Genomic DNA, 16,234 nt, shown 5'->3' on the forward strand with positions numbered 1-16,234 from the left:
TAACCCCCCCCCCCCTCTCCAGTATTTACTGTATATCCCATTATTACTCCACCACTACCCCATGCTATTGCTGTCCTTCCCATTAATACTCCCCCAATATTACTGTCCTTCCCATTATTACTCCCCAGTACCCCTATCATTACCATCTTTCCCATTATTACTCCCCAGTACCCCTATCATTACCGTCTTTCCCATTATTACTCCCCAGTACCCCTATCATTACCGTCTTTCCCATTATTACTCCCTTAGTACCCCTAGTTTTACTGTCCTTCCCATTTTTATTTTCTCAGTACTCCCAGTCTATCCCATTGTTGCTCCCCTGTTAACTCCCAATATTATAGTTTGCCCCATTTTTACTACCTCAGTATTCCCAGTATTGCTGTCCCTGCTAATAGTTCTCCCCCAGTACCCCCATTATGACTGTCCATTCCATTATTACTTCCAATATTATGTCCTTTACCATTATTATTCTCCAGCACTGCTAGTATTACTCATAAGTAGCCCCTACTATAACTATTCTTATCATTATAACTTCCCAAGTACTCCTAATAATACTGTCCTTTCTTAATTGCCCCCTGGTACCCCCAGCAATACCATCCTTCCTGTTACTGTCCTTCCTGTTATTACTCCCCACTACTCTCAATATTACTACCCTTACCACCGTTGCCCCACACTACTCCCACTGTTACTGTCCTTACCATAGTTACATCCTAGTACCTACAATGTTACTCTCCTGCCTATTATTGCTCCCAAGTACCCCCAGTGTTACTCCCCTGCCTATTATTGCTCCCAAGTACCCCCAGTGTTATTCTCCTGCCTATTATTACTCCCAAGTACCCCCAGTGTTATTCTCCTGCCTATTATTGCTCCCATGTATCCCCAGTGTTACTCCCCTGCCTATTATTGCTCCCAAGTATCCCCAGTGTTACTCCCCTGCCTATTATTGCTCCCAAGTATCCCCAGTGTTACTCCCCTGCCTATTATTGCTCCCAAGTACCCCCAGTGTTACTCCCCTGCCTATTATTGCTCCCAAGTACCCCCAGTGTTACTCCACTGCCTATTATTGCTCCCAAGTACCCCCAGTGTTATTCTCCTGCCTATTATTGCTCCCAAGTACCCCCAGTGTTACTCCACTGCCTATTATTGCTCCCAAGTACCCCCAGTGTTACTCCCCTGCCTATTTTTGCTCTCAAATAACCCCAGTGTTACTCCCCTGCCTATTATTGCTCCCAAGTACTCCCAGTGATACTGTCATTACCTTTCTTCCCGGCAACCCCCAATGTTACCTTCTTTGCTACTATTACTCTCCAGTACTCCCATTATTACTGTCATTACTCTCAATATTGGTGTCTTTGCCATTATTACTCTCAATATTATGGTCCTTGTTATTATTACTCTCCAGCACTAATATTACTATCCTCATAATTATCCTCATAATGCTGCTTGCTATGGGGGTATTCGTGCATGCTCCCTCCTGAGCCCCGCCCCTGCTCCCTCGCCACTGGCTGTGATTGACAGCAGCAGGAACCATTAACTCCCACTGCTTGTTTGTTTGCCATATTTTTCAAAAACGCACCTTTCATTGTAAGTCAATAGGAACGCCTCAGAAGCACATTACATCTGTGTTTTTGGTGCATTTTTTTGAGTCATGTGTCCATGTTTCCCAGATGCAGGCTGGGAGTCAGGAAACCAGAAAGAACAGCAAAAACACGTTACAAGTGCTCAACAAGAAAAGACAGCCAAACACTCCTAGCGCTCAGTGGTCCTCATCAGAGGGATGGTCAAACCAGTGTTACATCACATACAGGGTCCCATGCCCGGTGGATGCAGCCCTCCTTGGATAGGGGTATCCAGTGTGGAACTACAAAAACAAAAAAGGGAAGGTGCAAACCCCTGGTGCATTACCCGAGTAAAAAAATGGTGTTTAGTAAAATGAAAAACAACCAATAAAATGCATATTCACAGAAGTACAGAGGTGTATAGCATATACATGGAAGGATACCTTGAGGTAGAAATTTCAAGTGCTTCTAAAACCTCACAAAAGCATGCTGACGTGTTACGGGAGGGGGGGGGGGTGATTTACTAAAACTGGAGAGTGCAAAATCTGGTGCAGCTGTGCATGGTTGCCAAATAGCTTCCAGGATAGCACATGTGGAGGAAGAGGAGGGACAAAGAAGTTATAGGGAGGGTGAGGGCGGAAGGGAAATAAGGGATAAAACCAAATATAGCCCAAAGGAAAAAATAATTTACTAACAGTATAAAAGAACATGGAAATATACTAATCAGGGCATTGCATCTTGTCCAGGGGGGAAAGCATCTCCCCCCCATAGAGCCCCAAACATCTATCAAGCCCGACCAGATTTTATCAAATTTTTTCAGACAGTTTAGGTTAAGACAAGTAATCTTATACAGAGATTGAACTGAGTTCAAAACAGTGCGCCAAGTGGATACTGTAGGTGGAGCAGCGCCCTTCCAACAAAGAAATAACTCCCTCTCCATGTAAAAGGTGGCATAACATACGAATAACATAGTATATCGACCCATACACTGATCATCAAAGACATTTAACAACAGTAACTTGGGATCTGACTCAAGGGTTAGATTGGCAGCTCGATTACAAATCAGTTTTTGGCATCCTCAGCAACATACATTTAATGTTTGGTGAGATACTTCAAAGGGGTTAATCACATCTAAAGAGATGCAGACACTGTCAATTTCCTTATTAGATCTCTACAGGTGCATCAGCTAATTAATACTGAAAAATTCACTCGCACAGATTGTTGGCCATAAATTGTTGGCCAACGTCCGATCTGCCGATTGTCGGCTTGTTAGTATGATGCTTCTGACAACCAACTGCGAATTTTCGGCCGAAAAAAATCTGGTGTGCATGCTATAAAATTTTTGTTGGCCAACAAAAAACGGCCGATTGTTCCTCAGTCAGTACAGATTTCGGCAGACAAAAATCAGATGAGCAAGACTGGGCATGCTCAGAGAGGAAAAAAAACACTGAAAGTCAACCATCACATGACATCACTTCTGAAGTTGTTTTTTGTTGGCCAACAAAAGTCCAGTGCAAGTCTAGAGCACATTTCAACCAACAAACAACACTGGACAAAAGACGGCCGATCGGTTGGCCAACAATCTGTGTGTGTGTACGGGGCTTAACTCAGATTCACTCTGCAGACAACAAACTGCTTTTTCTTCAGGGCAGAAATGGGTAGGAATCTGTAGCAAAATTTGTTAAAATCCTTGTAATGTACATAGATCATCCAGAGGGTATAGCTTTTTCTTTTCTTAAAGATGGAGTTTCTCTTTAAGTATTAATGACTCTCCATCTTCAGAATTTCTGCAATCGCTGTCACTGTCACATACACATCATGAGCTGGGACTCTGGAGCTGTGGACAGCGAGGAAATGGCAAACAGCGGTCCCTCCCTGGACTCCGAAGACCAGCAGGAGAGGATCCAGGCAAGAAGGCTGCGCATCAATGCCAGGATCGAAGCCAAGAGACGGTGAGACACTACACACATCCAGATATCATAGACACATTCCCAGGTGATATTTATGATTGGCACAAAATCTTCACTGCAGTTTGAGATGCCCCACATACTGTCAGTACCTTACCATTCAATTTGTCCTCTTCCTGCACTGTGGTGGAGGTAGGGGAGGACTGGAGCCTTTTGGGAGGCAAACACAACCAACCAGTCCTTTAACGGTGGGGACAGATTCCAGTGGGCTGCACCGCTGTGATGTGTGATCGTAATTTTATTGTAACATGTTTTCACATATATGCTAAACAGAGGGATTGTTAGGGATGGATTGTAAATGATAAAGTATGTTATGAGCTGAATAAGAACGCGGCTGAAAACTATATAGACTTACATTACCTGCTTCCAGCCCCGTCCCTTTAAAGTAAAACTAAAAGCAAAACTTTTCTCTTTTTTTTGTTAGAGTAAGGGAGGTTTCATCTGCATCCCATTGGGGAGATTTCCCTTTACTTCTTGTCCCATAGCCACCATGGGAAGTGAGAAAAAATCCCTCCAAAGTGAGGCAATCCCTGGTTGCCACCAGAACTAGTGTCCCATTGGAAGACTTTTTCTCTATTCCTGTTCTGGTGACAACCCTAGATTTAATATTTTCTTTTACTTTTATTGATAATGGTAAAGGGGACAAATAGAGATGGAAAATCTCTCTAACGGGAGGGCACAGACAGCTATAAAACCTGACCGGGGTTCTAATCTCTCTCCAGGCTATCCAAAACATACAAAAAAAATTGCCTAAGTGATATTAAAGGCTATAATTTTTAAAAATGAAAATACAAAAGATGTTATACCTACCGGCTTTTTGCAATGATATTGCACAGAGTGGTCCTTTACTTTCTGTTTAGTGCTATCCACTCCTTCTTTCTCCGAGTGCCTTCTTAGCAAGTCATGTACTTTGAGGTACCCATGTGGACGTGCTTCAGAACCGGGCTGCGTGCTTCCATAGATACACACAGCATCAGTAAGCCATGCCCCTGCACCCTCCTCACAGGAGTTTGACTGAGAGTAGTGGGAGTTTATGGCCCCTGCTGCTCTCAGTGTCTCCTGTGAGACCAGGAAGTGAGTAGAGCGGTGCTGCAGCAAGGACAGCAGTGGATCGGTGACAGGAGCCAGATAAATGCCTATGGGGGGGGGGGGGGTGTAGAATAGGTAGTGGGGAGTTTTTTTTTTTTTTTACCTTACTGCAGGGAATGCCTTTTGAGTTTACAACAGCTTTAGGTGGCTCTTTATGCTCTGGTTGCGGGGCAGATTTCCCAAACACGTGACACAGTGATTGGCTGTCACAATAGTCATATGATCAAGAGCCTATCCCACCAGCTTGCGAGCATAACTAGAGATCGAGATCAGTTTATGACAGCTTGGTCACTATACTGGGAGCGTGCAGTAAGTATTCCCTCTAACACAGAGACCTTGGCCGTCCATGGAAGCATATGTGTGGCGTGTTGGCGTTGAGGCCCACTCTTTTTGCTGCACACACATGCACTATATTGTCAAAAGCAGGGCTTGACAAATTTGCTTGAAATCTAGGAGCTAGCTAAAAAAGTTAGGAGCCAGTTTTTTTTTAACTAACAACAAAGTTTTATTTTCAACAACAATCTCTCTGCTGATCCCCGCTGAGCAGGCAGATGACAGGTCTGTGTCTGCTCCTCTATGCAGAGGGAACACGGACACAGTCCCACTCTCCTCTATGGGGCAATCGGAGGGAAAATAGGACCACCATCCATATGTTTTTAGCAGACAGGATCAGATCAGATTGCGGCGGGTGTCAGCGTACATGTGCCCGCTGACATTCGCCGCTCCACAGAGAAGACTGGAGGGTCCAATCAGGTTCCCCTGAAAAACTGACAGGTGAACCTGATGGGAAGACCCTTTTGAAAGTGGCCTTCAGCTGTATGGCTGTGGCATGACAAGGAGAGAGTGCAAAACTGAAGAGAATGAAAAAAGAATAAAAATTTATTTTAATGAAAAAAAAAAATTAATTAATAGAAAACTGTTTCCATCTTTGTGGGGGTGTAAATGGAACTGAGGACATTCCAACCAGCTGCCATGCACTCCCTGTCCACTCATAGTTAAGCAGAGGGTGCCAGATCAAGCCCGAAACACCTCCAACCTTTTCCCTCCTGGGAAGGAGATGTCAGAGGTGGGCGGGCAGTGAGAGCAAGCAGGAGAAGCCCTCAGCACTGTCAGTGACTGCTTGTCCCAGCACCGGCTACCAGAAGAGGGCGCCAGTTCCCCAGCTAATGTAAGAATCCATCAGGCCGCAAAGCCGCGGCCTCAATTACCGGCCGGCGCAGCATCTTAGTCCACTCACCTGCGGGGGGGGGTCGACATGGGGACAAGACACTTGCCGCAGTGTAGCCCAAACGTCAGGCCGCTAATTCTAATGCGACCTGACGTCTGGGGTTTGTCGAGCCTTGTTTAAAAGTACAGTAGTTTCATACATCAAAGTTGCAGTCTTTTGGACAACGATCGCTATTTCTATCCCCTGCCAGATCACACCAGTCAGCGCTCTCAGCCATTAGCTGAGAGTGCTGATCAGGTGCCGATCGGCAGACTTTTTTTGCTCATGCCCCTTCGTAAGAGGCAGGCCAATGCCGCCTGATTTTCAGCCCATCTGTACGGCCTTTTAGAGAGGGACCCGCAGTCAGTGACAGCTTCTGAGTGTTCTCGTCAGGCGTCGTGATTAGTGATGGATTTATATTGAGGGACACTATTGTTTTTTTTTCTTTTTAATAAAGGACTTGTCAAAAACTGTCTTATGTGGTTTTTCCTTTTTTACATTTTTATGGTTAATGGGTAGGGGTACGATGTACCCGATACCCATTCACATGGGGGGGGCCTGGGATAAGACGGCTTCCAGATTCCGATAAGCCCCTTACCCGCAGACCCCCACAACCACAACCCAGGGTTGTCGGGAAGAGGGGGACAAGGTGCAGCCTGGTATGGTTCAGGAGGGGGGGGGGGGTGCTCGCTTGGTCCCCCCATCCTTGCCTGCCAGGATTCATGCTCAGATAAGGGTCTGGTATGGATTTTGGGGGGGGGACCCCACACTGTTTTTTTTTTTTTTAATTTTGGTGTGGAGTTCCCCTTAAAATCTGTACCAGACCCTAAGGGCCTAATAAGGATTTTATTTGGGGGGGGGGGGACGCCATTTTTTTAAAAAATGTTGGCGTGGAGTTCCCCTTAAAATCTGGTATAGATTTTGGGGGGACCCCATGCCATTTCTTTTTTTTTTTTAAATTCTATCATAGGGTTCGCCTTAATCACTTAAATACAGGGTACTTTCACCCCCTTCCTGCCTAGACCAACTTTCAGCTTTCAGTAATCATTGGCATCTATGGGAAATATTGGTCAGCTTGGCATGACACTGCTCCTTGTCTTTAACATTGGCGTCTATGAGAAATCTTGGTCAGCTTGGCATGGCACTGCTCACGAACTATAAGTGACAGGGACACAAAACTTGAGGAGCACCGAGAGGGCACCCAGGACTACAACATATCTATACATTTTAAAAGTATGCCTGTACACTACACTGACTGCACTAAACTAACTCAACACACTATCCACTAACTACCTGCCTAATCTCTATTGTCACACACTATACCCGGCTGCCGTGTAAGCAGCAGCCTTATATAGTGTGGGGCTCCCTGCCTTTGGCCAATCATGGTTCTGACAGGACATTGTGCTGTGATTGGCCAAAGCATACAGGTCAGGTGCATGCTTTGGCTAATCACAAGCACTTAATGCACTGCAATTGCGCAGGGCGTTATGGGGCGCTCATCGGCGGGTGAACTTGCTGCCGAGCACCCCGGGTGTTCGACTCGTTTGACCCGAACATCAAGCCCATCTCTACCGCCCACATAAACTATATTGTCAAAAGTGTTGGGACACCTGCCTTTACATGTACATGAACTTTAACGGTATTCCAGTCTTAGTCTGTATGGTTCAATATTGAGTTGTCCCACCCTTTGCAGCTATACCAGCTTTAACTCTTCTGGGAAGGCTGCGCACAAGGTTTAGGAGAGTGTCTATGGGATCCTTCCTAAATCACATAGCGTCTCAGAGCTGCAAAGGAATGGGAATATTGGAAGATCACAAGTCCGATAAGGGAGCAGGTAGATATAAAACACTCAGCAGCTGTCACTGACTGCGGGTCCCATTCTAAAGGGCCGTACACACGGGCCGAATTTCTGTCGAAGGGGCATTGCCAAAAAAGGTCTGCTGATCGGTACCTAATCAGCACTCAGCCAATGGCTGAGAACGGTGACTGGTGTGTTCTGGTGGGGATGCCCCCCTGTCAGAGCGCAAAAGCTCAACAGGGGAGTTTGCTGCACTAAGATCGGATTGTTAGTACAGTGGCTTCTCCTGAGCCCTGCGGGCTGAATGAAAAAAAGCTACTGGTGTGTACCAGGCTTTATTGAGGTCTTAATAATAACACAATGTGTAGCGCTAACATCAGCACTGATCATTCAAATTGAAAATATTTGTGAACATAGATGTGATCAAAATATTCATATAAATGGAAAATCATATCAGGGAAATGTCCATATCCAAAAAAAGGTGAAGATAAATAGTAAAAATAAAGTTCATAGAAAAATAAAGCTTGTGCAATGAAAAAAATGTGGACAACAAGTCCCAGCATAGGTGATGGTAGATAGGAGACCTTGATCCCAAAGAAGATGTAAGCCAGAGATGCACCCATGGGAGGTATATAAAAAATGGCTGCTTACCAGAAACAGAGGCCCCCAAATGAATGGATAGGCCACATGCGCTTAGGGTATAAGAGTGGAAAAACTGCAGTAGTTTGTCTTCCCCTCGGGTGTCAATGGATCATATGGTGGTATGGAAGGTATGGATACAATGGTGTATCAAAGATGATATCTCATAACCAAATCCAGGGATAACAGTTGGCAGATGTGCAGCAGAGAAATAAGAGAGCACATAGTGTAATCCTGCAAGATATAATTAAAAAGAACTTTAATAATTGCACTTACAAAACATCCGAAGTAGATAGGCAGAGAATGTATGCAAGCAAGCAAGCAGTAAAACCGCAGCATCCCGCGTTCACAATCAAAGCTGGCGTCTCAGGGGGCGTGGTTGCATCACGTCTGGTACCACCCGACCGGTTTCGTCATAGGTTGAGGTCTTAATGGGGGTGTATGTCTGCTCGGGTCCCACAGCCCAATATATACTGTATATTATTTGTATTGACCCAGGGTAAAAATGCTTTCCTAGCCAAGTCCTTCCCTGGTGGAGGTCCATTTCTGTCATTGTTATATTTGGGTAGGATAGAAGGAGCGTTCGGTGTCCAAAAGACTGCAACTTTGATCTATGAAACAACCTTACTTTTAAACAAGGCTCGACAAACCCCAGACACCAGGTCACACTAGCATTAGCGGCCTGACGCCTGGGCTACACTGCCGCAGGTTAGTACCTTGAGCCTCTAAGAGGGTCCACCACCACCATTCACTGTTGGGCATGAGCAACTGGAAGGGATTTCTTCCTCTTTGCCAGCAAATTTACCCACCCACGACCATCAACTGATCCAGTCAGTCCAGCGTGGTCACCAGCACACACCCAGCCATTGGTATATAGTCTGGTGACAGTGTAGAAAAATGTACATATACAATAAATAGTGCAGGGCTCATACTAATACTAATGATATAAAATGAATGAATGAATTGAAAGTCCCAATGTGAATTGATTGTGGTCATGCACGAGACAGACAAGGATGTGCTCCGCTTAGTGAATCCTCCACCCGGTCACACTATCTCCTCACCTCAACTTCAGCCCCTGTGTCACCAGACGGGCTAATAGAGCTGGATGCTGTCTCCAAAATCAGCATGGTTCTGATCCCAAGGACCCAACACAAATGACTGCAAATCCTCCAACAGAGCACTTTCCAGACTGTACCAGACTTAGTATTGGTAAGCACTCTCCCATCCAAGGAACTCCGCTCAGCCAAACATAACAAAAAGTCCGAACATAGTGCTTTATCCCTTAAAACTTTATTTATTAAGATATGTGCATAAAATTACCTCAAAAGGCACTGTGAACTTTTAGCAGCTTTGGATTTTAGGGGTCAGGTGCGCTGATTTATCCATTTTTGTATTTCTAGTGTAGAAAAATGGCAGCCAAATTCCTCCTTCTGGTGTCACCATAAGGAAGAGCAAACTCTGAAGACTCCTGAACTGACTGTATATGAATATTGAACCACTCTCCCTGCAGATGGAATTATATATTATGCAGTTATAGAAATATGTACAGTATAAAAACTGCAAGGTGCAGAATTAAAGCAGACCTAGTATCAGATACATTTTTTTTACATGCAATGCAATGTGGAACACCAACATATATGCATTACCTTTCAAAGAGATCATTACTAGATTGAGATACCCAGAGTTTTCCTAGATGTCACAGTCATGTAAATAAGGCAATATACAGTATCTCACAAAAGTGAGTACACCCCTCACATTTTTGCAAATATTTTATTTTATCTTTTAATGTGACAACACTGAAGGAATTACACTACAATGTGAAGTGGTGAAGTAGTGAGTGTACAGCTTGTATAACAGTGTTAATTTGCTGTCCCATAAAAATAATTCAACGCACAACCATTAATGTCTAAACCACTGGCAACAAAAGTGAGTACATCCCTAAGTGAACATCTCCAAATTGGGCCCAATTAGCCATTTTCCTTCCCCCGTGTCATGTGACTCATTAGTGTTACAAGGTCTCATGTGTGAATGGGGAGCAGGTGTGTTAAATTTGGTGTTATCACTCTCATACTGGTCACTGGAAGTTCAACATGACACCTCATGGCAAAGAACTCTCTGAGGATCTGAAAAAAATACATAAGGATGGACTAAGCTGTAAGAAGATTGGCAAGACCTGAAACTGAGCTGCAGCACGGTGGCCAAGACCATACAGAGGTTTAACAGAACAGGTTCCACTCAAAATAGGCCTTGCCATGGTCGACCAAAGAAGTTGAGTGCACGTGCTCAGCGTCATATCCAGAGGTTGTCTTTGGGAAATGGACATATGAGTGCTGCCAGCATTGCTACAGAGGTTGAAGGGGTGGGGGGGTCAGCCTGTCAGTGCATAGACCATATGCCACACACTGCATCAAATTGGTCTGCATTGCTGTCGCCCAAGTAGGAAGCCTCTTCTAAAGATGCACAAGAAAGCCTGTAAACAATTTGCTGAAGACAAGCAGACTAAGGACATGGATTACTGGAACCATGTCCTGAGGTCTGATGAGACCAAGATAAACCTTTTTGGTTCAGTTAGTGTCAAGCGTGTGTGGGGCAGCAACTAGGTGAGCAGTACTAAGACAAGTGTGTCTTACCTACTGTTAAGCATGGTGGTGGGAGTGTCATGGTCTGGGGCTGCATGAGTACTGCCTGCACTGGGGAGCTACAGTTCATTGAGGGAACCATGAACACCTACATGTACTGTGACATACTGAAGCAGAGCATGATCCCCCTCCCTTCAGAGACTGGGCCGCAGGGCAGTATTCCAACATAATGACCCCAAACACACCTCCAAGACGACCACTGCCTTGCTAAAGAAGCTGAGGGTAAAGGTGATGAGCTGGCCAAGCATGTCTCCAGACCTAAACCCTATTGAGCATCTGTGGGGCATCCTCCAACGGAAGTTGGAGGAGTGCAAGGTCTCCAACATCCACCAGCTCTGTGATGTCATCATGGAGGAGTGGAAGAGGACTCCAGTGGAAATCTGTGAAGCTCTGGTGAACTCCATCCCCAAGAGGGTTAAGGCAGTGCTAGAAAATAGTGGTGGCCACACAAAATTTTTAAACTTTGGGCCCAATTTGGACATTGTCACTTAGGGGTGTACTCACTTGTTGCCAGCAGTTTAGACATTATTGGCTGTGTGTTGAGTTATTTTGAGGAGACAGCAAATTTACACCTTTATACAAGCTGTACACTCACTACTTTACATAGCAGCAAAGTGTCTTTTCTTCAGTGTTGACATGAAAAGATTTAATAAAATATTTACAAAAATTTGAGGGGTGTACTCACTTTTGTGAGATACTGTAAATATTAAGTGCAGTGCTTATTTTGCTTATGCAAAATAAACTGCAGAAACAATTTTAACCCCCAACACAAGTGTGGTGGCAAAAAGGGTGGGCTTTACTGCACACATGCCGCACATATGCATCACTGGGCAGGCGATGTTTATGTGCTGAGTGCACCCTCACTGCACGCTTCAAGCACAAAGTTAGCTCTCGCCTTAAACAAAAGATCAGTATCTGGTGGGACTGGCTTCTGATCATGTGACCACAGTTACAACCATGCCTGCACCACTCTGCGTAAAGCGAACCAGTGCCACATAGCGTTGCATGTGTAAACGAGTCCTTGGATACGATCACTCAATAGAGCAGAACGTAAAGCAATAGAATATGCTTTCCGTGTCACTAACTTTATTAAAACTTAAAAAAATGTTAAAAACGTATAAAAAGTGTTCTTGCACTACATCCATGCACTGGAACTCTCTGTTAATTGGTAATAGGAACTGTTCCTGAAACGTCACCGCTTCCAGTCCTCTGGCGTGCGTACTTACCAACTTGTGGCTGTGAGATAGACTTTATGTTGTGGGCTGTGTATAAACAGGATTTGTTTCCCAAAGCTGGCCATAGATGGATCGAAACTCTGAGAGATCTTCCCAATTTGAATCCATCTGTGGCCATTCCCACCTAATAGAAGTTGATCTAATGATTGACTTTTGTCGAAAGGGATGTTGGAAAAACTTAATTTGATCAGCGACTGCAGGGCTTTTTAGTGTATTCTGACAGTGGAGGAATCCTTGCTGTCAGAATACAATAATGCAATGAGGAGTATTCCTCCGCTCACGTTTGCGTGGATGAGGGAATCCGTCTTTTTTGCCTATCCCGCGGACTGATCGACAAAAGACGATCTTTCTATGGCCAGCTTTAGATCAGCCTGGATTGCACCCTCTCATCTTTTGACTTACTACAAAGTTATTGTAATGACCAGGAGAGCAGACCAGGGAAATGCTTCCTCTTGGCTGCAGCAAACCAATGACATCATTCTCCCAGACTGCATTTCTAAGCCTCAGTTATCTGATTGGACTACTTTTTAATGATAAAAGGTGGAGTTTTGTTTTTAAAATGCCAATGTTGCTGTATGTTGTATAGTGTTATGCCAGAATGTATCAATGCAGACCTGTTGCTTGCTGATTTGTCCGCTTTAAAAGCATCCCCTTTGTCCTCAGCCATTTTAAAATCTGCTTGTTTACAGTCAGTGTAAGTAGCCATTCAATTCTCTTTTCTCTTCTGGCATTCAGGGAGGCACTTGGCGAGGACCCGGCTTCCATATTGGATCAGCATGAAGAACAACGCAAGAGCTACAAGCAGATTGAGGACAGCAGACAGGTCAGAGTCTGCTAAAAGAAGGAAATGTTCACATAGGTTGCATGTCTAAGGATTTATCTATACTGATAATCAAGCATTCCATACATTTCTACAACTGGAGTAGCCTGTTAGTGGCCCCTTCAGTCTAATATAGGCCGCTCTCAGACATTCCTCACACACCTTCTTTGTATGTTTTTAGGCTGAGTTTCTTTTTTATGATGGAAGAAATTCACAGTTATGGCAGTTCTTAAAGTGACACTAAACAATACTCCTAGGCTCGGTTCACACTACAGCAATGCCATTTTGACCCAATTTGCAGTGTGATCACCTAGTGTGACTTTGATTGTGTTTTGGATGTGGTTTGCATATTCTATGGGGCAAAACTGTGCTGCAAGTCACACCAAAGTAGCTCAGGCCCCTTTACCAAATCACATTACAGCTGTGCTGCGTTGATGTATACGATGAAAAAATGAATGTAAAGTGAACCTTTTGCAGAAAAAGATCAGGTCTCCTCCTTTTCAGTTGCATTAATCATCATCACCAAAGAGTTTCAGGTCTGACCACTTCCCAGTGATTGGCCGCTTTCCATTCTGGTGACAGAATAGTCAAGTTGAAGCAGATGTATTCTTGATAGAGTCCCCCGAAGACATATTGTACCATTGGGTGACAGCCCACCTTGCTCCAGTTATAACTCAAATATAACTATCGTGAACATAAATTGTTCCCAAACTCAAAAACTAAATCTTTTCTAGAAATGTTCCTTATGCCTAAGTAGTGCCCTGAAAGCTTTATCTTTTGCCTCCTGGAAGATAGCACTGCAATTTCTGTGTCTAGGCACTCCTGTGTTTTCAACCTCATCGCTTTAAATTCGCAGTGTGCTATCATCTAAGGCACCACTGCCTCGGACTGCTAGTCTCAGGATATTTGGAGTGAGATTTGGTAATAAAACTTCTGTGCTGCTTAATGTTCTCCTTGCTGGATTGGAAGCTGTACTTAAACACTTGTAGTGCAAGGAATGCAGTTCATTCTGCAGTTTTTAGCTCAGCCTGTCCAGGCTTGTAAAAGATCCTCACTTAAGGCTACGTTCACATGTGGGCGCAGCGGATCGCGGGCAGAATCGCCGCGATTCTGCCCGCGATCCGGAATCATTGCAAATCGCGGGACGCCTGTGCGATGCCCGTGATTTGCAATGGCACCCCAAACGCTATGCGATGTTGCCGCGATTTCTGCCTGCCGAATCGCGGTAACATCGCGCAAACAGAATTGCGGGACGCCTGACGCCCAAAAGAAGCTCTTGTACCTTTTTTGGGGCGACAGGCGTCTCGCGATTCTGTTTGCGTGATGTTACCGCGATTTGGCAGGCGGAAATCGCGGGAACATCGCACAGCGTTTGGGGTGCCATTGCAAATCATGGGCATCGCACAGGCGTCCCGAGATTTGCAATGATTCCGGATCGCGGGCAAAATCGCGGTGATTCTGCCCGTGATCCGCTATGCCCACATGTGAACGTAGCCTTACAGTCAGGATCCACCCAGAAGCCTGGACCAGCAGCTGGCTCAGCCTCCCAGTGAGCCGCTGGAAAACTGGGCCAGCCGCTCCCACCCCCTCCATAGCCCAGCGCTCCAGTGAGCACTGGAGGGGCAGAGCAGAGTGTCTGGGACTGACAGTCACCACTCTCTGCTCAGAGTAGAGGAGAACTGTCGTTTGATCACTCATTTCCTGGGATAGACCCAGCAGGGGGCAGCTACAGCTAGGTTTGGTTCTGCAGCCATCTAGTTCAGTATGATTTTTTATCTTTCTGTAATCCCACACGTCTTTTAATTCAGTAGTTTGTGCTTTTTCCACTTCTCCTGCTCCTTCCTGATCAATACCCCTCCAGCCAGCCAGATCTCCAGTCATGGGAGTGAGCAGCTCTGACATTAGGAAACAAGGACTTGCCTCCACCAAAACGAATACCTCCACAGAGATCTAAAGTGCAAAACAAGTAAAGGGTGGTATAACTTGGTAATGGGGAAAAATCATCTGCAGATAGCTAACAGAAAGTACTGGTGGCTAGTCTTTTGTCCCCTGCTTGTCTTTTTTGGGCCCAGTTCAAATATTTCTTATAATTGTATTTTAAGTACTACTCTTGGCTACCCTACCTGTACAGCAACCAGTGGTGGAATCAAAGAGTAAGGAATCTCACTGTCAAGTTAAAGGGATTTTAAAGTCAGAAGGTTTTTTATCTTAATACATTCTATACATTAAGATAAAAAGCCTTCTGTGTGCAGCAGCCCCCTTCAGCCTCCCTAATACTTACCTGAGCCCCTTCACTATCCAGCGATGTCCAGGAGTGCATCCAGTGATGTCCAGGAGTGCCTCAGCCTTCTCTCTCTTGATTGGCTGAGACAAAGCAGTGGCGCCATTGGCTCCCACTGCTGTTAATTAAACTCAGCCAATCAGGAGATCGAGGGAGCGGGGCCGAATGGCAGCTTTGTGTCTGGATACACAGAGCTGCAGCTTGGCTCGGGGTGCAGGTTGCATGCTGCTTGCTGTGGGGGCACTCAATGGGAGGGAGGAGCCGGTGGTGCCGAAGAGGGACCTGAGAAGAGGGGGATCTGGGCTGCTCTGTGCAAAACCATTACACAGAGCAGGTAAGTATTGTTATTTATTATTGTTATTGTTATGTGTTATTTTAATAGAAAAAAAAAACTAGACTTCACAATCACTTTAAAAGCTATGCTAATTATCTTTTTACCACAGAGGCTCAGTAAACTGGTGAGCGATGGCACACAGCTGGTGACAAATATACAGATTGCTGCAGATGCCAGAGAAACCCAGCGGCGGGCCACAGAGGAAGAGCTGAAGAGGTTGAGGTATAGGATGAGCTCATTTCTGCATGTTACGTTTTTTAATCCTCTGATACTAGCCAATTTTGTTGTGATTTTACCCACCTTCAACCAGCCCATATACAAAGATTGCCTAGTATGTGGGCAGCAGAACTGTGTTTGAAATTAAAGTGGTTTTAAACCCTTACTTATACTCAGTGAAGGGACTATCCTCAGATGATACACAGAGATGAAACCTATCCTGTTATTGCAGACTGTCTATCTGTAGTCTCCTTTTCTACATCAGTTCAAAGTGCAGAATTTATAAAGCTTGTCTGAGAGTTCAGAAAAAGGGGATGGAGAGCTGAAGTTACACTCTGCAGAGCTCAGTAAAGTGGGGTACACACTAGTAGAAAATCTGCCAAAAATTCCCGTCCGAGGTAAAATCGTATGATTTTCGGCTAGTGTATACACAACTTTCAGCAGCCGATG

At 44.9% G+C, this 16,234-nt stretch overlaps 1 protein-coding gene across 1 annotated transcript in view; it reads left to right on the plus strand.

Annotated features, from left to right (window-relative positions):
- DRC1 (dynein regulatory complex subunit 1) overlaps positions 1-16,234 on the plus strand; it is a 73,242-nt gene that overhangs the window by 1,255 nt on the left and 55,753 nt on the right. Inside the window, exons 2-4 of the mRNA XM_082249331.1 lie at positions 3,342-3,511; positions 12,869-12,956; positions 15,678-15,790. Coding sequence (XP_082105457.1) covers positions 3,378-3,511; positions 12,869-12,956; positions 15,678-15,790 — 335 coding nt within the window. The 5' untranslated portion in view covers positions 3,342-3,377. The remainder of the gene's footprint in view (positions 1-3,341; positions 3,512-12,868; positions 12,957-15,677; positions 15,791-16,234) is intronic.

This window comes from Pelophylax lessonae (genome assembly GCF_965119305.1).
Source record: "Pelophylax lessonae genome assembly, chromosome: 3".
In the NCBI taxonomy this organism is placed as follows: domain Eukaryota; kingdom Metazoa; phylum Chordata; class Amphibia; order Anura; family Ranidae; genus Pelophylax; species Pelophylax lessonae.